We start from the raw sequence: 23,248 nt of genomic DNA on the forward strand, positions 1-23,248 counted from the left end.
TATGATGACCTTACTAAACCTTAACTACTGTATGATGACCTTACTAAACCTTAACTACTGTATGATGACCTTACTAAACCCTAACTACTGTATGATGACCTTACTAAACCCTAACTACTGTATGATGACCTTACTAAACCTTAACTACTGTATGATGACCTTACTAAACCTTAACTACTGTATGATGACCTTACTAAACCTTAACTACTGTATGATGACCTTACTAAACCTTAACTACTGTATGATGACCTTACTAAACCTTAACTACTGTATGATGACCTTACTAAACCTTAACTACTGTATGATGACCTTACTAAACCTTAACTACTGTATGATGACCTTACTAAACCTTAACTACTGTATGATGACCTTACTAAACCTTAACTACTGTATGATGACCTTACTAAACCTTAACTACTGTATGATGACCTTACTAAACCTTAACTACTGTATGATGACCTTACTAAACCTTAACTACTGTATGATGACCTTACTAAACCTTAACTACTGTATGATGACCTTACTAAACCTTAACTACTGTATGATGACCTTACTAAACCTTAACTACTGTATGATGACCTTACTAAACCTTAACTACTGTATGATGACCTTACTAAACCCTAACTACTGTATGATGACCTTACTAAACCTTAACTACTGTATGATGACCTTACTAAACCTTAACTACTGTATGATGACCTTACTAAACCTTAACTACTGTATGATGACCTTACTAAACCAGGTGAACTACCGTGGGCGCAAGGAGAAGCTGGTCAGAGTGCGTAACCCCTGGGGAACAGTGGAGTGGACTGGGGCCTGGAGTGACAAGTAAGAGATGATACGCGTCAGTCCCCTGAATGATACGGTCCTCTGAATGATATGCGTCGGTCCCCTGAATGATACGGTCCCCTGAATGATACGCGTCTCGGTCCCCTGAATGATACGCGTCTCGGTCCCCTGAATGATACGGTCCCCTGAATGATACGGTCCCATGAATGATATGCGTCGGTCCCCTGAATGATACGGTCCCCTGAATGATACGGTCCCCTGAATGATATGCGTCAGTCCCCTGAATGATACGGTCCCCTGAATGATACGGTCCCCTGAATGATATGCGTCGGTCCCCTGAATGATACGCGTCTCGGTCCCCTGAATGATACGCGTCTCGGTCCCCTGAATGATACGCGTCTCGGTCCCCTGAATGATACGCGTCTCGGTCCCCTGAATGATACGCGTCTCGGTCCCCTGAATGATACGCGTCTCGGTCCCCTGAATGATACGCGTCTCGGTCCCCTGAATGATACGCGTCTCGGTCCCCTGAATGATACGCGTCTCGGTCCCCTGAATGATACGCGTCTCGGTCCCCTGAATGATACGCGTCTCGGTCCCCTGAATGATACGCGTCTCGGTCCCCTGAATGATACGCGTCTCGGTCCCCTGAATGATACGCGTCTCGGTCCCCTGAATGATACGCGTCTCGGTCCCCTGAATGATACGCGTCTCGGTCCCCTGAATGATGCGCGTCTCGGTCCCTGAATGATACGCATCTCGGTCCCCTGAATGATACGCGTCTCGGTCCCCTGAATGATACGCGTCTCGGTCCCCTGAATGATACGCATCTCGGTCCCCTGAATGATACGCATCTCGGTCCCCTGAATGATACGCGTCTCGGTCCCCTGAATGATACGCGTCTCGGTCCCCTGAATGATACGCATCTCAGTCCCCTGAATGATACGCATCTCGGTCCCCTGAATGATACGCGTCTCGGTCCCCTGAATGATACGCATCTCAGTCCCCTGAATGATACGCATCTCGGTCCCCTGAATGATACGCGTCTCGGTCCCCTGAATGATACGCATCTCAGTCCCCTGAATGATACGCATCTCAGTCCCCTGAATGATACTTTTGCGAGCCGCACTGCATGGCTGAAGACAGGGTAGAAAAGAAGCTCATTAAAGATTTTGAGATGGGGGGGGGGGGGGGGATCCATTAGATTTTGAGATGGGGGGGGGGGGTCCATTAGATTTTGAGATGGGGGGGTGGAATCCATTAGATTTTGAGATGGGGGGGTGGAATCCCAAGTTGTGCTATATAGTCATTGGCTATGTCATGGCTAATTTGTAAATGATAAATATTGATACTGTTGGTGGTTTGTTCCTTGTCAATCATTGGTGAAATTAGCATTCAGACAATATCTTTAAGTAAATCAATCATTCCTTTATTAATGGAATTGCAGACAGAAGTTGACAACGGGAACACAGCACGCATGTTTCCGAGTAAGTTCTGCACCCTAAGGGCACTGCTGATTAATATACATGTAATCACTCCCTGGTGGTATTGATCCCCTACGTCAATGTATGTGTGTATCAATAAGCTGAGGTTACCTTATAAAGAAACCGAGTACAGTAGCTTCTCTGAATTCATTAGCATTGTCCACTGTCACACAAGATCAACATGTCAAAACCAGACAGTTGTTACTTCTCTCTATCGAGTTTCAGTCTGACTCAGACCCAGCCTGCAAAAGCACACTCTCACAACAGCCCGGACTTAACCACAAAGATATAGATGACTTGTGCACCTTATAGTGACAAGAGTTTTTAGACACATAGCAACAGTATCTTATTGTAAGGCCTGCAGCAAAACATATGGATCCTTAATCACTAATGAGGAGGGTCTTTGGAGGGAGGGACTCCCCCTAAAATATATTACCAGTTCAAAATCTCAATCTGCGAAAATGTCAAGTTAATTTGGGGTTGATGAGGATTTCAGAACCAAAGTGGGGGGAGACAAAAAAACACAGGCTATCGTCTTGAAAAGGAAATATGCACATCCCTAATTGACCCCCCCCCCCCCCAAAACCCTGATGCTTTACAGTTTCCAGTCACTTGGTTCAACATGAATCTAGTAAATCTTTCTCAGATCATTTAAATTGAGTGTAACAGGACTGTGGTTCTTCTCTCTCTTTCTCCAGCTCCTCTGAGTGGAACAGCGTGGATGTTTCTGAGCGGGACAACGTGAAGGCAGACGATGGAGAGTTCTGGTAACTTCATCAATACAGAACTCATAGGACCAGTTTCCCGGACCTAGATTTAAACGAGTCCTTGAGTAAAAATAACTTTCAATAGAGAATCTCCGCTTTTTTTTTTTGGTCCAAGACTTTATCTGGGTCCAGGAAGACAGGCCGTAATGACTTCATCATTACATCTCCTGTGTCTGTTCAGTATCTGTCATATCTCCCTTATAGTCACTGAAGCAATAGACGTTGTGTGCTCATTATCCTCAGTGTCTGTTTGGTTAAGTGGTTTTATCTGTACTGCTTTGCGATCTGTTTTAATTTTTTTTTTTTTACAGGATATATTTCACAGACTTGGTGTTTTCTTAATGTCTTTACAGGATGTCCTTCTCTGACTTCACGAGGCACTACCATCGCCTGGAGCTCTGCACTCTGACCCCTGACACACTGACCACTGATGACGTTAAACACTGGAGCGTGTCTAACTACGATGGGGCCTGGAGGAAAGGATCGACCGCAGGAGGATGCAGGAACAACCCCTGTAAGTCTAACTGCAGTATGCAGGAACAACCCCTGTAAGTCTAACTGCAGTATGCAGGAACAACCCCTGTAAGTCTAACTGCAGTATGCAGGAACAACCCCTGTAAGTCTAACTGCAGTATGCAGGAACAACCCCTGTAAGTCTAACTGCAGTATGCAGGAACAACCCCTGTAAGTCTAACTGCAGTATGCAGGAACAACCCCTGTAAGTCTAACTGCAGTATGCAGGAACAACCCCTGTAAGTCTAACTGCAGGATGCAGGAACAACCCCTGTAAGTCTAACTGCAGTATGCAGGAACAACCCCTGTAAGTCTAACTGCAGTATGCAGGAACAACCCCTGTAAGTCTAACTGCAGTATGCAGGAACAACCCCTGTAAGTCTAACTGCAGTATGCAGGAACAACCCCTGTAAGTCTAACTGCAGTATGCAGGAACACTAGTTAGGTACCGTAATTGCTGGACTATTAAGCACACCTGAATATAAACCGCACCCACTGAATTATTAAAAAATATGTATTTTGTACATAAATAAGCTGCACATGTCTATAAGCCGTAGGTGCCTACCGGTACATTGAAACAAATGAACTTTTACACAGCCTTTAAACGAAACACGGCTTGTAACAAAAATTAAAACAGTAGCCTACCAAGATAGTCATTGGTCACTATCTTCCTCCTCCTGTGCACTGAAACCACTGAAGGCATCTCCTTCGGTGTCGGAGTTGAATAGCCTCAGAATTGCTTCATCCGATGTTGGATCGTTTTCATTGTTGCTCTCGTCACTTAAATCCGGAGGCAAATACCCCCGCTGAGCTCACGCTGCCCCTTCAACACGCAGCAGTCCAGCCTTTCGAAACCCGTTGATGATAGTGGATTTTTTGACAATGCTCCACGCTGTCAGGACCCACTGGCAGACTTGACCATAAGTTGCTCTTCGCCTGCGGCCCGTTTTAGTGAAGGATTTCTCCCCACTTGTCATCCAAGCCTCCCACTGAACAAGGAGCGCCACCTTAAATGCACGATTTACACTGATGTCGAGTGGCTGCAAATACTTTGGGCCATCTGCTTTTCTTCCCTCTGAATGCTTTTGTTGTCTTTTTGCACTGAGTCAGTTCCTCACGCTGCTGTTTCCAACGTCTTATCATCGACTCATTAAGGCCAAGCTCCCGTGCAGCAGCTCTATTTCCTTTTCCAACAGCCAGATTCGATCGCCTTCAACTTGAAAGCTGCATCATATGCATTTCTCCGTGTCTTTGCCATGATGAGGGTGACAAAATGACTACCGTAATCAAAATGATGGGAAGTTTGAGCGTGTCACATGTGACGGTGCTCAGTTTATTGGCGGCATGAATCTTGTGAAAGCGGGAAAAATCCATAAATTAGCCGCGTCATTGTATAAACCGCGAGGTTCAAAGTGTGGGAATAAAGTAGCGGCTTATAGTCCGGAAATTACGGTATGTGCACCAGTATTCTTCTGTGAGATCAGATGACCTAGACCCTGAAACACCTCGTCTTCTCTAGGAAGACCTAGACCCTGAAACACCTCGTCTTCTCTAGGAAGACCTAGACCCTGAAACACCTCGTCTTCTCTAGGAAGACCTAGACCCTGAAACACCTCGTCTTCTCTAGGAAGACCTAGACCCTGAAACACCTCGTCTTCTCTAGGAAGACCTAGACCCTGAAACACCTCGTCTTCTCTAGGAAGACCTAGACCCTGAAACACCTCGTCTTCTCTAGGAAGACCTAGACCCTGAAACACCTCGTCTTCTCTAGGAAGACCTAGACCCTGAAACACCTCGTCTTCTCTAGGAAGACCTAGACCCTGAAACACCCCGTCTTCTCTAGGAAGACCTAGACCCTGAAACACCCCGTCTTCTCTAGGAAGACCCTGAAACACCTCGTCTTCTCTAGGAAGACCCTGAAACACCTCGTCTTCTCTAGGAAGACCCTGAAACACCTCGTCTTCTCTAGGAAGACCCTGAAACACCTCGTCTTCTCTAGGAAGACCCTGAAACACCTCGTCTTCTCTAGGAAGACCCTGAAACACCTCGTCTTCTCTAGGAAGACCCTGAAACACCTCGTCTTCTCTAGGAAGACATTGAAACACCTCGTCTTCTCTGGGTCAGTGGTATTGATGGTGCTTCTTTGAGTTACATTAAAGTGTAGAGGGTTGTTAGTTTGTTCCCAGGTTGGGATCGAATTTCCACTCTGTTACATATAGAGGGTTGTTAGTTTGTTAGCCATTAGAAAGGAATTCCACACAACATGTAGTCTCACTCCCTCACCCTGACCTTTGTCAATCTGGGTTCCCTACAGACACGTTCTGGATGAATCCCCAGTTCAAGATCAAGCTGGAGGAAGAGGATGACGACCCGGGTGATGATGAGGTGGGCTGTAGCTTCGTGGTGGGACTCATCCAAAAGAACAGAAGACGGATGAGGAAAGCAGGAGAGGACATGCACACCATCGGATTCGCCATCTATGAGGTGGGGCTCATAAGATATGATGATGTTTGTATCCATTAGGACATTCACTCTGTGTCGTATGTATCAGATACTCTCCCAGTATATCTACAACTATATACAAATATACTCTCCCAGTATATCTACAACTATATACAAATATACTCTCCCAGTATATCTACAACTGTATCCAAATATTGTTTTGTGTAGTTGTTGATTTAGTTTTCTGTCACTTTGATGCCTTGAATAAGAACAGTAACACATGTTATTGTTTGTTATTTACGTCTTTCTGATTGTGTTTCTGATTTCATCTGCTTGTGTCTCCTTGCTCTCTAATCCCAGGTGCCGGAACAGTTCCACGGCCAGCGGGAGGTCCACCTGGACAAGAACTACTTCCTGTCTCACGCCCAGACGGCCCGTTCGGAGACCTTCATCAACCTGAGAGAGGTCAGCACCCGCTTCAAACTGCCCCCAGGAGAATACCTCATCGTCCCCTCCACCTTCGAGGCCAACCTGAACGGGGACTTCTGCCTACGAGTGTTCTCCGAGAAACAGGCCGAAACACTGTAAGCATCTCTCTCTCTCTGTGTGTGTGTGTGTGGATACTCTAGGTTTGAAAATATCAGGGCTGGTCAAAGATAAATGTGTTTATTTTTGTAATAATTTTTATTTTTGTCAGGCCCTGTGACGACCCGGTTAAGGCAGAACTAGAGGATGTAAGAAACAATTCTACTCTACTCTACACTACACTACTCTACTCTACACTACACTACTCTACTCTACACTACTCTACTATACACTACACTACTCTACATTACACTACTCTACACTACACTACACTACTCTACATTACACTACTCTACTCTACTATACACTACTCTACATTACACTACTCTACTCTACTATACACTACTCTACATTACACTACTCTACTCTACTATACACTACTATACACTACACTACTCTACACTACACTACTCTACACTACACTACACTACTCTACATTACACTACTCTACTCTACTATACACTACTCTACATTACACTACTCTACTCTACTATACACTACTCTACATTACACTACTCTACTCTACTATACACTACTATACACTACACTACACTACACTACTCTACTCTACACTACACTACTCTACTCTACACTACTCTACTATACACTACACTACACTACACTACTCTACACTACACTACTCTACTCTACACTACTCTACTATACACTACACTACACTACACTACTCTACACTACACTACTCTACTCTACACTACTCTACTCTACACTACACTACTCTACTCTACACTACTCTACTATACACTACACTACTCTACACTACACTACACTACTCTACATTACACTACTCTACTCTACTATACACTACACTACACTACACTACTCTACTCTACACTACACTACTCTACTCTACACTACTCTACACTACACTACACTACTCTACTCTACACTACTCTACTATACACTACACTACTCTACACTACACTACACTACTCTACATTACACTACTCTACTCTACTATACACTACACTACACTACACTACTCTACTCTACACTACACTACTCTACTCTACACTACTATACACTACACTACTCTACACTACACTACTCTACTCTAAACTACTCTACTATACACTACACTACTCTACACTACACTACACTACTCTACTCTACACTACACTACTCTACTCTACACTACTCTACTATACACTACACTACTCTACACTACACTACACTACTCTACATTACACTACTCTACTCTACTATACACTACTCTACTCTAAACTACTCTACTATACACTACACTACTCTACACTACACTACTCTACTCTACACTACTCTACTATACACTACACTACTCTACACTACACTACACTACTCTACATTACACTACTCTACTCTACTATACACTACTCTACTCTACTCTACTCTACACTACACTACACTACTCTACATTACACTACTCTACTCTACTCTACACTACTCTACATTACACTACTCTACTCTACTATACACTACTCTACACTACACTACACTACACTACTCTACACTACACTACTCTACTCTACACTACTCTACTATACACTACACTACTCTACACTACACTACTCTACTCTACACTACTCTACTATACACTACACTACTCTACACTACACTACACTACTCTACATTACACTACTCTACTCTACACTACACTACTCTACTCTACACTACACTACTCTACATTACACTACACTACTCTACATTACACTACTCTACTCTACACTACACTACTCTACTCTACACTACACTACTCTACTATACACTACTCTACTCTACAGTACTCTACACTACACTACTCTACTCTACACTACACTACACTACTCTACAGTACTCTACACTACACTACACTACACTACTCTACTCTACACTACACTACTCTACTCTACACTACACTACTCTACTCTACACTACACTACTCTACTATACACTACTCTACTCTACAGTACTCTACACTACACTACTCTACTCTACTATACACTACTCTACTCTACACTACACTACTCTACTCTACACTACACTACTCTACTCTACACTACTCTACTCTACATTACACTACTCTACTCTACATTACACTACTCTACTCTACACTACACTACTCTACTCTACACTACACTACTCTACTATACACTACTCTACTCTACTCTACTCTACACTACACTACTCTACTCTACACTACACTACACTACTCTACAGTACTCTACACTACACTACACTACACTACTCTACTCTACACTACACTACTCTACTCTACTCTACACTACACTACTCTACTATACACTACTCTACTCTACTCTACTCTACACTACACTACTCTACTCTACACTACACTACACTACTCTACAGTACTCTACTCTACACTACACTACTCTACTATACACTACTCTACTCTACTCTACTCTACACTACACTACTCTACTCTACACTACACTACACTACTCTACAGTACTCTACTCTACACTACACTACACTACTCTACAGTACTCTACACTACACTACACTACACTACTCTACTCTACACTACTCTACTCTACACTACTCTATACTACTCTACTATACACTACTCTACTCTACAGTACTCTACACTACACTACTCTACTCTACACTACACTACTCTACTCTACACTACACTACTCTACTCTACACTACACTACACTACTCTACAGTACTCTACACTACACTACACTACACTACTCTACTCTACACTACACTACTCTACTCTACACTACTCTACTCTACACTACTCTATACTACTCTACTATACACTACTCTACTCTACAGTACTCTACACTACACTACTCTACTCTACTATACACTACTCTACTCTACACTACTCTACTCTACACTACACTACTCTACACTACATTACACTACTCTACACTACATTACACTACTCTACACTACATTACACTACTCTACACTACATTACACTACTCTACACTACATTACACTACTCTACACTACATTACACTACTCTACACTACATTACACTACTCTACACTACATTACACTACTCTACACTACATTGCACTATTCTACACTACTCTACACTACAATAAACTACTCTACTATACACTACACTACACTACTCTATTCTACACTACACTATTATACAGTACACTACACTACATTACACTACTCTACACTACACTACATTACTCTACTCTACATTGCACTATTCTACACTACTCTACTCTACACTATTCTACACTACTCTACACTACACTACTCTACTCTACACTATTCTACACTACTCTACACTACTCTACACTACATTACACTACTCTACACTACTCTACTCTACACTACATTACACTACTCTACACTACTCTACACTACACTACATTACACTACATTACACTACTCTACACTACACTACATTACACTACATTACACTACTCTACACTACACTACATTACTCTACTCTACATTGCACTATTCTACACTACTCTACTCTACACTATTCTACACTACTCTACACTACTCTACACTACACTACATTACCCTACATTACACTACTCTACACTACTCTACACTACACTACATTACACTACTCTACACTACATTACCCTACTCTACACTACATTACCCTACTCTACACTACATTACACTACATTACACTACATTACACTACATTACACTACTCTACACTACTCTACACTACACTACATTACACTACTCTACACTACATTACACTACTCTACACTACTCTACACTACACTACATTACACTACTCTACACTACATTACCCTACTCTACACTACATTACCCTACTCTACACTACATTACCCTACTCTACTCTACTCTACACTACAATACTCTACACTACTCTACTATACACTACACTACTCTACTATACACTACACTACTCTACACTACACTACTCTACTCTACACTACATTACCCTACTCTACACTACATTACACTACTCTACACTACATTACACTACTCTACACTACATTACCCTACTCTACACTACATTACACTACTCTACACTACATTACCCTACTCTACACTACATTACACTACTCTACACTACATTACCCTACTCTACACTACTCTACACTACATTACACTACTCTACACTACATTACCCTACTCTACACTACATTACACTACTCTACACTACATTACCCTACTCTACACTACATTACACTACTCTACACTACATTACACTACTCTACACTACTCTACACTACATTACAATACTCTACACTACTCTACACTACAATACTCTACTCTACACTACAATACTCTACACTACTCTACTATACACTACAATACTCTACACTACTCTACACTACACTACTCTACTCTACATTACTCTACACTACTCTACACTACACTACTATATTCTACACTACACTATTCTACAGTACACTACAATACTCTACAATACTCTACACTACTCTACTATACTCTACACTACTCTACACTACTCGACTCTACATTGCACTATTCTACACTACTCTACACTACAATACTCTACACTACTATATTCTACACTACACTATTCTACAGTACACTACAATACTCTACAATACTCTACACTACTCTACTATACTCTACACTACTCTACACTACATTGCACTATTCTACACTACTCTACACTACAATAAACTACTCTACTCTACACTACTCTACTATACACTACACTACTCTACTCTACTCTACATTACTCTACACTACACTGCTATATTCTACACTACACTATTCTACAGTACACTACACTACTCTACACTACAATACTCTACACTACTCTACTATACTCTACACTATATTACACTACAATACTCTACACTACTCTACTCTACTCTACACTATTCTACACTACACTACTCTACACTACAATAAACTACTCTACTCTACACTACTCTACTATACACTACTCTACACTACTCTACTATACACTACACTACTCTACTCTACTCTACATTACTCTACACTACACTGCTATATTCTACACTACACTATTCTACAGTACACTACACTACTCTACACTACAATACTCTACACTACTCTACTATACTCTACACTATATTACACTACAATACTCTACACTACTCTACTCTACTCTACACTATTCTACACTACACTACTCTACACTACTCTACTCCACACTACACTACAATACTCTACACTACAATACTCTACACTACAATACTCTACACTACAATACTCTACTCCACACTACACTACTCTACATTACAATACTCTACTCTACACTACTCTACACTACAATACTCTACTATACACTACTCTACTCTACACTACAATACTCTACACTACTCTACTATACTCTACTCTACACTACACTACTCTACATTACACTACTCTACTCTACATTACACTATTCTACACTACTCTACTATACTCCACACTACACTACACTACAATACTCTACTTACTCTACAATACTCTACACTACAATACTCTACTCTACACTACAATACTCCACACTACAATACTCTACTCTACACTACAATACTCTACTCCACACTACACTACTCTACATTACAATACTCCACTCTACACTACTCTACTCTACACTACAATACTCTACTATACACTACACTACTCTACACTACTCTACTCCACACTACACTACACTACAATACTCTACACTACAATACCCTACACTACACTACACTACTCTACACTACTCTACTCCACACTACACTACACTACAATACTCTACTCTACACTACTCTACTCTACACTACAATACTCTACACTACTCTACTATACACTACTCTACTCTACACTACAATACTCTACTATACACTACTCTACTCTACACTACAATACTCTACACTACTCTACTATACACTACTCTACTCTACACTACAATACTCTACACTACTCTACTATACACTACACTACTCTACACTACAATACTCTACTATACACTACTCTACTCTACACTACAATACTCTACACTACTCTACTATACACTACTCTACTCTACACTACAATACTCTACACTACTCTACTCTACACTATATTACACTACATTACACTACTCTACACTACTCTACACTACTCTACACTACATTACACTACTCTACTCTACTCTACACTACTCTACTATACTCCACACTACACCACACTACAATACTCTACTTACTCTACAATACTCTACACTACAATACTCTACACTACACTACTCTACACTACAATACTCTACTCTACACTACAATACTCTACTCCACACTACACTACTCTACACTACAATACTCTACTATACACTACTCTACTCTACACTACACTACTCTACACTACAATAATCTACTCTACAATACTCTACACTACAATACTCTACACTACACTACTCTACACTACAATACTCTACTCTACACTACAATACTCTACTCCACACTACACTACTCTACACTACAATACTCTACTATACACTACTCTACTCTACACTACACTACTCTACACTACACTACTCTACGTTACAATACTCTACTCTACACTATTCTACTCTACACTACAATACTCTACTCTACTCTACACTACAATACTCTACTCTACACTACTCTACACTACACTACTCTACTCTACATTACACTACTCTACTCTACACTACACTATTCTACTCTACACTACACTACTCTACACTTCACTTCTCTCACTTTCCAATGTGACTTATGGCGGTATCTCTGTAGGACACAGTACCCGAGGGGGAGGTTGATGCTGGCTTCAGGGGCCTGTTCACTAAGCTAGCTGGAGATGTAAGTATAATTACCGACCATTACTATTATAAACTGGTTACCAATGTAATTAGAGATACATGTTTAGTCATACCCGGGGTATACGGTCTGATATACCACGGCTTTCAGCCAATCAGTATTCAGGGCTTGAACCACCCAGTTTATAATAGACCATTTTGTGTATATATATATATATATATATATATATATATATATATATATATAATATGACACTGCCAAAAATATGTATAATATTTAATGAAGTTATTGACTGGGAAAATGTACCCTTCATAGTTTAAATACTTTTCTCTCTATGTAAATAGGATATGGAGATTTCAGCATCTGAGCTCAGGAGTATTTTCAACAAAATCGTTGCTAAGCGTGAGTCAAGTGCTTCCTGCTTTCTTTCCAGTCATGATGTGTGTTTGTACTGTGCACACTGAATACTACAATGAACTAAAATATATAAACGCAATATGTAAAGTGTTGGTCCCATGTTTCATGAGCTGAAATAAAAAAATCCTAGAAATGTTCCTTACGCACAAAAAGCTTATTTCTCTCAAATGTTGTGTGCAGATTTGTTTACATCTCTGTTAGTGAGCATTTCGCCTTTGCCTGGATAACCGTCTCAGGGAAGCTCATCTGCGTGCTCGTCATCCTCACTAGGGTCTTTACCCATGCCTGGATAACCGTCTCAGGGAAGCTCACCTGCGTGCTCGTCATCCTCACTAGGGTCTTTACCCATGCCTGGATAACCGTCTCAGGGAAGCTCACCTGCGTGCTCGTCATCCTCACTAGGGTCTTTACCCATGCCTGGATAACCGTCTCAGGGAAGCTCACCTGCGTGCTCGTCATCCTCACTAGGGTCTTTACCCATGCCTGGATAACCGTCTCAGGGAAGCTCACCTGCGTGCTCGTCATCCTCACTAGGGTCTTTACCGCAGTTCGGCGTCGTAATCAACTGCAACGCTGCGAAGGTGTGCTCTTCACGGATTAATCCCGGTTTCACCTGTACCGAGCAGATGGCGTTGTACGGGTCAGCGGTTTGCTGATGTCAACGTTGTGAACAGAGTGCCCCATGGTGGTGGTGGGGTTATGGTGTTCACTGATGTCAACGTTGTGAACAGAGTTCCCCATGGTGGTGGGGTTATGGTGTTTACTGATGTCAACGTTGTGAACAGAGTGGTGGTGGTGCCCCATGGTGGTGGGGTTATGGTGTTTACTGATGTCAACGTTGTGAACAGAGTGCCCCATGGTGGTGGTGGGGTTATGGTGTTTACTGATGTCAACGTTGTGAACAGAGTTCCCCATGGTGGAGGTGGGGTTATGGTGTTTACTGATGTCAACGTTGTGAACAGAGTGGTGGTGGGGTTATGGTGTTTACTGATGTCAACGTTGTGAACAGAGTTCCCCATGGTGGAGGTGGGGTTATGGTGTTTACTGATGTCAACGTTGTGAACAGAGTGCCCCATGGTGGTGGTGGGGTTATGGTATGGGCAGGCGTAAGCTTCGGACAACGAACAAGGTTGCAATTTATCGATAGCAATATGAATGCACAAAGATACCGTGACGAGATCCTGAGGTCCGTTGTCGTGCCATTCATCCGCCACCATCACCTCATGTTTCAGCATGATAATGAACAGCCCCATATCACAAGGATCTGTACACCATTCCTGGAAGCTGAAAATGTCCCAGTTATTCCATGGTCTGCATATTCACCAGACATGTCACTGATTGAGCATGTTTGGGATGCTCTGGATCGACGTGTACAACAGCGTGTTCTAGTTCCAATATCCAGCAACTTCACACAGCCATTGAAGAGGAGTGGGACACTATTCCACAGGCCACAATCAACAGCCTGATCAACTCTATGTGAAGGAGATGTGTCGCGCTGCATGAGGCAAATGGTGGAACCAGATACTGACTGGTTTTCTGATCCACGCCCCTACCTTTTATTAAAGGTATCTGTGACCAACAGATGTATATCTGTATTCCCAGTCATGATATTCATAGATTAGGGCCGAATTAATTTATCTCAGTTGACTGATTTCCTTACATGAACAGTAATTTAGTAAAGTTTTTGAAATTGTTGCGTTGATATTTTTGTTCATTGTATAGAGAGCACATGTTTAATGTATATTGCAGACTGCAGAAGTCCCTACTCTGTCCCTACTCTGTCCCTACTCTGTCCCCTCTACAGGAACGGACATAAAGACGGACGGCTTCAGCCTGGACACAGCCAGAATCATGGTCAACCTCATGGACGTATCCTTTACTACTTACTCCCTTACACAACTACTACTGTACTACATACTGTTCCTTTACATGCCTTTACTGTTGCCTTACACACCCACTATTACATACTGTTACTACATACTGTTACTGTTATTACATACTGTTACTGTTATTACATACTGTTACTACATACTGTTACTGTTATTACATACTGTTACTACATACTGTTACTGTTATTACATACTGTTACTGTTATTACATACTGTTACTGTTATTACATACTGTTACTACATACTGTTACTGTTATTACATGCTGTTATTACATGCTGTTATTACATGCTGTTATTACATGCTGTTATTACATGCTGTTATTACATGCTGTTATTACATGCTGTTATTACATACTGTTATTACATACTGTTACTGTTACTGTTATTACTTACTGTTATTACTTACTGTTATTACTTACTGTTACTGTTATTACATACTGTTATTACTTACTGTTACTGTTATTACTTACTGTTATTACATACTGTTATTACATGCTGTTATTACATGCTGTTATTACATACTGTTATTACATACTGTTATTACATACTGTTATTACTTACTGTTATTACTTACTGTTATTACTTACTGTTATTACTTACTGTTATTACTTACTGTTATTACTTACTGTTATTACATACTGTTATTACTTACTGTTATTACTTACTGTTACTGTTACTGTTATTACATACTGTTATTACTTACTGTTACTGTTACTGTTATTACATACTGTTATTACTTACTGTTATTACTTACTGTTACTGTTACTGTTATTACATACTGTTACTGTTACATACTGTTACTGTTGTTACATACTGTTACTGTTACATACTGTTACTGTTACATGCTGTTACTACATACTGTTACTGTTATTACATACTGTTACTACATACTGTTACTGTTACTACATACTGTTACTACATACTGTTATTACATACTGTTGTTACATACTGTTGTTACATACTGTTACTGTTATTACATACTGTTACTACATACTGTTACTGTTATTACATACTGTTATTACATACTGTTACTGTTATTACATACTGTTATTACATACTGTTACTGTTATTACATACTGTTATTACATGCTGTTATTATTACATGCTGTTACATGTTGTTACATGTTGTCATTACATGCTGTTATTATTACATGCTGTTGTTACATGCTGTTGTTACATGTTGTCATTACATGCTGTTATTATTACATGCTGTTGTTACATGCTGTTGTTACATGTTGTCGTTACATGTTGTTGTTACATGCTGTTGTTACATGCTGTTATTACATGCTGCGTCTGAGGTATTCTGACATCTGCACTCTGTGACATCAATGAATCAGTTACACACAAGTCGAGTTCTGAACTCTCATCTCAGAATTTAGTTTTGACTATTGTCGTTTGTTGGGCATGATGTGTCCAGACACTTGTTTACCCTTAACCGTTAAGCAGGACAGTGGTAATGGCAAACTGGGGCTGGTAGAATTTGCAACACTGTGGAAGAAGATTCAGAAATACCTGGTGAGGTTCTAGTGTGTTACTGCTGTGGTAGCTCTGGTCCAGGGTGTTACATAGGTTCAGCATGCTGCATGTAACGCCTTGGACCAGAGCTACTGCAGTACTATCTCTGTTGTGTTAAGATTGGACAGCCTACAAGTGTTTACCTAGTGTAGTGTGTGTTTTACACAGTGTAATCTCTTTAACATTTCCCTGTTCCCCCTCCCTCCCTCTCTCTCCGCCCTACCGCTCCCTCCCTCTCTCTCCCTCTCTCTCTCTCCCTCTCCCTACCTCTCCCTCCCTCTCTCTCGCCCTACCTCTCCCTCCCTCTCTCTCGCCCTACCTCTCCCTCCCTCTCTCTCGCCCTACCTCTCCCTCACTCCCTATTTCCCTACCTCCCTCCTTCCCTCTGTCCCTCTCTCCCTCCCTCTCTTTCCCTCTTCCTCCTTCCATCCCTCTCTCTCTCTCTTCCCCCCCAGTCCATCTATAAGAGCAATGACATGGATGGGTCTGGCTGTATGAGCACACCAGAGATGAGGATGGCCTTGAACAAAGCAGGTTTGTGGACATTAAATAAACCTAATTTACACAAATGTATGGGTTCAATACTCAGGGATCAATAGGGTATGCACAGTCTACTGTTAGACACTTTGGATAAAAGCTAAGTGGCGTACATTATACTGTATATTATATAAGTACCAGTCAAAAGTTTTAGAACACCTGCTCATTCAAGGGTTTTTCTTTATTTTTTACTATTTTCTACAGAATAATAGTGAAGACATCAAAACTATAAAATAACACGTATGGAATCATGTAGTAACCAATAAAAAGTGTTAAACAAATCTAAATATATCTTTATATTTGGAGATTCTTCAATGTAGTAATCCATTTGCCTTGACAGCTTTGCACACTCTTGGTATTCTCTCAACCGGCTTCATGAGAGTCACCCGGAATAGATTTCAATTAACAGGTGTGACTTGTTAAAAGTAAATTTGTGGCATTTATTTCCTTCTAAATGTGTTTGAGCCAATCAGTTGTGTTGTGACAAGGTAGGGGTGGTATACAGAACATCACCCTATTTGGTAAAATACCAAGTCCATATTATGGAACGAACAGCTCAAATAAGGAAAGAGAAACGACAGTCCATCATTACTTTAAGACATGAAGGTCAGTCAATACAGAACATTTCAAGAACTTTTAATGTTTCTTCAAGTGCGGTCGCAAAAACCATCAAGCGCTGTGATGAAACTGGCTCTCATGGGGACCGCCACAGGAAAGGAAGACCCGGAGTTACCTCTGCTGCAGAGGATAAGTTCATTAGAGTTACCTGCATCTCAGATTGCAACCCAAATAAATGCTTCACAGGTTTCAATTAACAGACACATCTCAACATCAACTGTTCAGAGGAGACTGTGTGAATCAGACCTTCATGGTTGAATTGCTGCAAAGAAACCACTACTAAAGGACACCAATAAGAAGATGCTTGCTTGGACCAAGAGACATGAGCAATGGACATTAGATCGGTGGAAATCTGTCCTTTTGTCTGATGAGTAGGTGAACGGATTATCTCTGCATGTGTGGTTCCCACCATGAAGCATGGAGGAGGTGTGATGGTGCTTTGCTGGTAACACTGTCAGTGATTTATTTAGTATTCAAGGCACACTTAACCAGCATGGCTACCACAGCATTCTGCAGCGATACGCCATCCCATCTGGTTTGCGCTTGGTGGGACTATCATTTGTTTTTCAACAGGACAATGACCCAACACACCTCCAGGCTGTGTAAGAGCTATTTGACCAAGAAGGAGAGTGATGGAGTGCTGTATCAGATGACCTGGCCTCCATAATCACCTGACCTCAACCCAATTGAGATGGTTTGGGATGAGTTGGACCGCAGAGTGAAGGAAAAGCAGCCAACAGGTGCTCAGCATATGGCTACTTTGAAGAATCTAAAATATATTTTGATTTTGTAACGGGAAGCAAGTTCAGGGAGTTTTTAATAAATAACTGTAACATAATACAAAACACAATGCACAGACAGGAAACAGAAACAATGACGCCTGGGGAAGGAAGTGACACATACACTGCTCAAAAAATAAAGGGAACACTAAAATAACACATCCTAGATCTGAATGAATGAAATATTCTTATTAAATACTGTCAACTTTACATAGTTGAATGTGCTGACAACAAAATCACACAAATTATCAATGGAAATCAAATTTAGCAACCCATGGAGGTCTGGATTTGGAGTCACACTCAAAATTAAAGTGGAAAACCACACTACAGGCTGATCCAACTTTGATGTAATGTCCTTAAAACAAGTCAAAATGAGGCTCAGTAGTGTGTGTGTGGCCTCCACGTGCCTGTATGACCTCCCTACAACGCCTGGGCATGCTCCTGATGAGGTGGCGGATGGTCTCCTGAGGGATCTCCTCCCAGACCTGGACTAAAGCATCCGCCAACTCCTGGACAGTCTGCGGTGCAAAGTGGCGTTGGTGGACACAGCAAACCTTCTTGCCACAGCTCGCATTGATGTGCCATCCTGGATGAGCTGCACTACCTGAGCCACTTGTGTGGGTTGTAGACTCCGTCTCATGCTACCACTAGAGTGAAAGCACCGGCAGCATTCAAAAGTGACCAAAACATCAGCCAGGAAGCATGGGAACTGAGAAGTGGTCTGTGGTCCCCACCTGCAGAACCACTCCTTTATTGGGGGTGTCTTGCTAATTGCCTGTAATTTCCACCTGTTGTCTATTCCATTTGCACAACAGCATGTGAAATTTATTGTCAATCAGTGTTGCTTCCTAAGTGGACAGTTTGATTTCACATGTGTGTGTATATATATATATATATATAGGGTAATCAAGGAGGTGAGTTTCATTATGCGCTTAACGATGGTGACAATTGTGTGCCTTAACGAGCAGCCTGGTGACCTAGAGGCCGGAGAGGAACAGATTTGTTTAACACTTTTTATTGGTTACTACATGATTCCATACGTGTTATTTCATAGTTTTGATGTCTTCACTATTATTCTACAATGTAGGAAATAGTCAAAAGAAAGAAAAACCTTTGAATGAGTTGGTGTGTCCAAACTTTTGACTGGTACTGTATTTTAAAATATTTTTATTGGGGTCCCCATTACCAGACGCCCATGGTCACAGCTAGTCTTATTGGGGTCCCCATTACCAGACGCCCATGGTCACAGCTAGTCTTATTGGGGTCCCCATTACCAGACGCCCATGGTCACAGCTAGTCTTATTGGGGTCCCCATTACCAGACGCCCATGGTCACAGCTAGTCTTATTGGGGTCCCCATTACCAGACGCCCATGGTCACAGCTAGTCTTATTGGGGTCCCCATTACCAGACGCCCATGGTCACAGCTAGTCTTATTGGGGTCCGACACGTAACGAAAAAGACATTACAGAAAAGACTAAAATGTACCTACATTTAAAAACATCAATATGTAGCGTGTGTGCATCAGTTACATCAGTTACACATAATCTATTTTTAGGTTCTGATAAAAGATTGTTATAAATATTATAGATTATAAATCAATCTGTTTTTAGGTTCTGATGATCATAATCTATTTTTAGGTTCTGATTGAAGATATATTATACATACAGTGCCTTGCGAAAGTATTCGGCCCCCTTGAACTTTGCGACCTTTTGCCACATTTCAGGCTTCAAACATAAAGATATAAAACTGTATTTTTTTGTGAAGAATCAACAACAAGTGGGACACAATCATGAAGTAGAACGACATTTTATTGGATATTTCAAACTTTTTTAACAAATCAAAAACAGAAAAATTGGGCGTGCAAAATTATTCAGCCCCCTTAAGTTAATACTTTGTAGCGCCACCTTTTGCTGTGATTACAGCTGTAAGTCGCTTGGGGTATGTCTCTATCAGTTTTGCACATCGAGAGACTGAAATGTTTTCCCATTCCTCCTTGCAAAACAGCTCGAGCTCAGTGAGGTTGGATGGAGAGCATTTGTGAACAGCAGTTTTCAGTTCTTTCCACAGATTCTCGATTGGATTCAGGTCTGGACTTTGACTTGGCCATTCTAACACCTGGATATGTTTATTTTTGAACCATTCCATTGTAGATTTTGCTTTATGTTTTGGATCATTGTCTTGTTGGAAGACAAATCTCCGTCCCAGTCTCAGGTCTTTTGCAGACTCCATCAGGTTTTCTTCCAGAATGGTCCTGTATTTGGCTCCATCCATCTTCCCATCAATTTGAACCATATTCCCTGTCCCTGCTGAAGAAAAGCAGGCCCAAACCATGATGCTGCCACCACCATGTTTGACAGTGGGGATGGTGTGTTCAGGGTGATGAGCTGTGTTGCTTTTACGCCAAACATAACGTTTTGCATTGTTGCCAAAAAGTTCAATTTTGATTTCATCTGACCAGAGCACCTTCTTCCACATGTTTGGTGTGTCTCCCAGGTGGCTTGTGGCAAACTTTAAACGATACTTTTTATGGGATATCTTTAGGAAATGGCTTTCTTCTTGCCACTCTTCCATAAAGGCCAGATTTGTGCAATATACGACTGATTGTTGTCCTATGGACAGAGTCTCCCACCTCAGCTGTAGATCTCCGCAGTCCATCCAGAGTGATCATGGGCCTCTTGGCTGCATCTCTGATCAGTCTTCTCCTTGTATGAGCTGAAAGTTTAGAGGGACGGCCAGGTCTTGGTAGATTTGCAGTGGTCTGATACTCCTTCCATTTCAATATTATCACAGTGCTCCTTGGGATGTTTAAAGCTTGGGAAATATTTTTGTATCCAAATCCGGCTTTAAACTTCTTCACAAAAGTATCTCGGACCTGCCTGGTGTGTTCCTTGTTCTTCATGATGCTCTCTGCGCTTTTAACGGACCTCTGAGACTATCACAGTGCAGGTGCATTTATACGGAGACTTGATTACACACAGGTGGATTGTATTTATCATCATTAGTCATTTAGGTCAACATTGGATCATTCAGAGATCCTCACTGAACTTCTGGAGAGAGTTTGCTGCACTGAAAGTAAAGGGGCTGAATAATTTTGCACGCCCAATTTTTCAGTTTTTGATTTGTTAAAAAAGTTTGAAATATCCAATAAATGTCGTTCCACTTCATGATTGTGTCCCACTTGTTGATTCTTCACAAAAAAATACAGTTTTATATCTTTGTTTGAAGCCTGAAAAGGTCGCAAAGTTCAAGGGGGCCGAAGACTTTCGCAAGGCACTGTATATTATAAATCAATCTGTTTTTAGGTTCTGATGATTCTGATGATTTATAGTCTAATTTTAGGTTCTGATAATTTATAATCTATCTTCCGACAGGTTTCAGCCTGAACAACACTCTCCACCAGGTTTTGGCAGCTCGGTATGGAGAGGCCGACATGACCATTGACTTTGATAACTTCGTGGCTTGCGTCATGCGCCTGGAGATGATGTTCAGTAAGTACAACGTCTTAACGTCACGATCCTGAATTTGTGTTTCAGCCAAGACGGCAGCAACGCCTCGGCACCTGTGTACCTATAAAGCCGAATAATGGCCATGGAGTGTAACAGCAGTAAATATTAAGGATTTTACATTTAATGTGTGGGTTACTTTGGAGGTTTTGTTGGAGAGAACCTGTCAGATGAGGATGGGAAGGAAAAGCCTTGATGAGAGTATCTCTACCCGGCACAGCCAGAAGAAGACTGGCCACCCCTCATAGCCTGGTTCCTCTCTACCCGGCACAGCCAGAAGAGGACTGGCCACACCTCATAGCCTGGTTCCTCTCTACCCGGCACAGCCAGAAGAGGACTGGCCACCCCTCATAGCCTGGTTCCTCTCTACCCGGCACAGCCAGAAGAGGACTGGCCACCCCTCATAGCCTGGTTCCTCTCTACCCGGCACAGCCAGAAGAGGACTGGCCACCCCTCATAGCCTGGTTCCTCTCTACCCGGCACAGCCAGAAGAGGACTGGCCACCCCTCAGAGCCTGGTTCCTCTCTAGGTTTCTAATCTCCACCAGGCACAGCCAGAAGAGGACTGGCCACCCCTCATAGCTTGGTTCCTCTCTAGGTTTATAATCTCCACCAGGCACAGCCAGAAGAGGACTGGCCACCACTCAGAGCCTGGTTCCTCTCTAGGTTTCTTCCTAGGTTTTGGCCTTTCTAGGAAGTTCTTCCTAGCCACCGTGCT

The 23,248-nt window shown here is 41.7% G+C and overlaps 1 protein-coding gene across 4 annotated transcripts in view; it reads left to right on the forward strand.

Moving 5' to 3' along the window:
* Window positions 1–23,248, forward strand: part of capn2 (calpain 2 catalytic subunit) — a 43,504-nt gene that overhangs the window by 19,352 nt on the left and 904 nt on the right. For all 4 annotated transcript variants that reach the window (XR_005037867.1, XM_036955528.1, XM_036955527.1 and 1 more), the window contains 12 exon segments: window positions 743–828; window positions 2,972–3,040; window positions 3,394–3,554; window positions 5,868–6,037; window positions 6,356–6,579; window positions 6,693–6,729; window positions 13,249–13,314; window positions 13,617–13,674; window positions 15,494–15,558; window positions 17,025–17,093; window positions 17,549–17,627; window positions 22,400–22,516. Coding sequence is in view for 3 of the 4 variants with exons in the window: in XM_036955528.1 (XP_036811423.1) it covers window positions 743–828; window positions 2,972–3,040; window positions 3,394–3,554; window positions 5,868–6,037; window positions 6,356–6,579; window positions 6,693–6,729; window positions 13,249–13,314; window positions 13,617–13,674; window positions 15,494–15,558; window positions 17,025–17,093; window positions 17,549–17,627; window positions 22,400–22,516 (1,201 nt within the window). In the remaining variant the exon portion in view is untranslated.

The sequence above is a fragment of the Oncorhynchus mykiss genome, chromosome 20 (genome assembly GCF_013265735.2).
Source record: "Oncorhynchus mykiss isolate Arlee chromosome 20, USDA_OmykA_1.1, whole genome shotgun sequence".
Classification (NCBI taxonomy): Eukaryota; Metazoa; Chordata; class Actinopteri; order Salmoniformes; family Salmonidae; genus Oncorhynchus; species Oncorhynchus mykiss.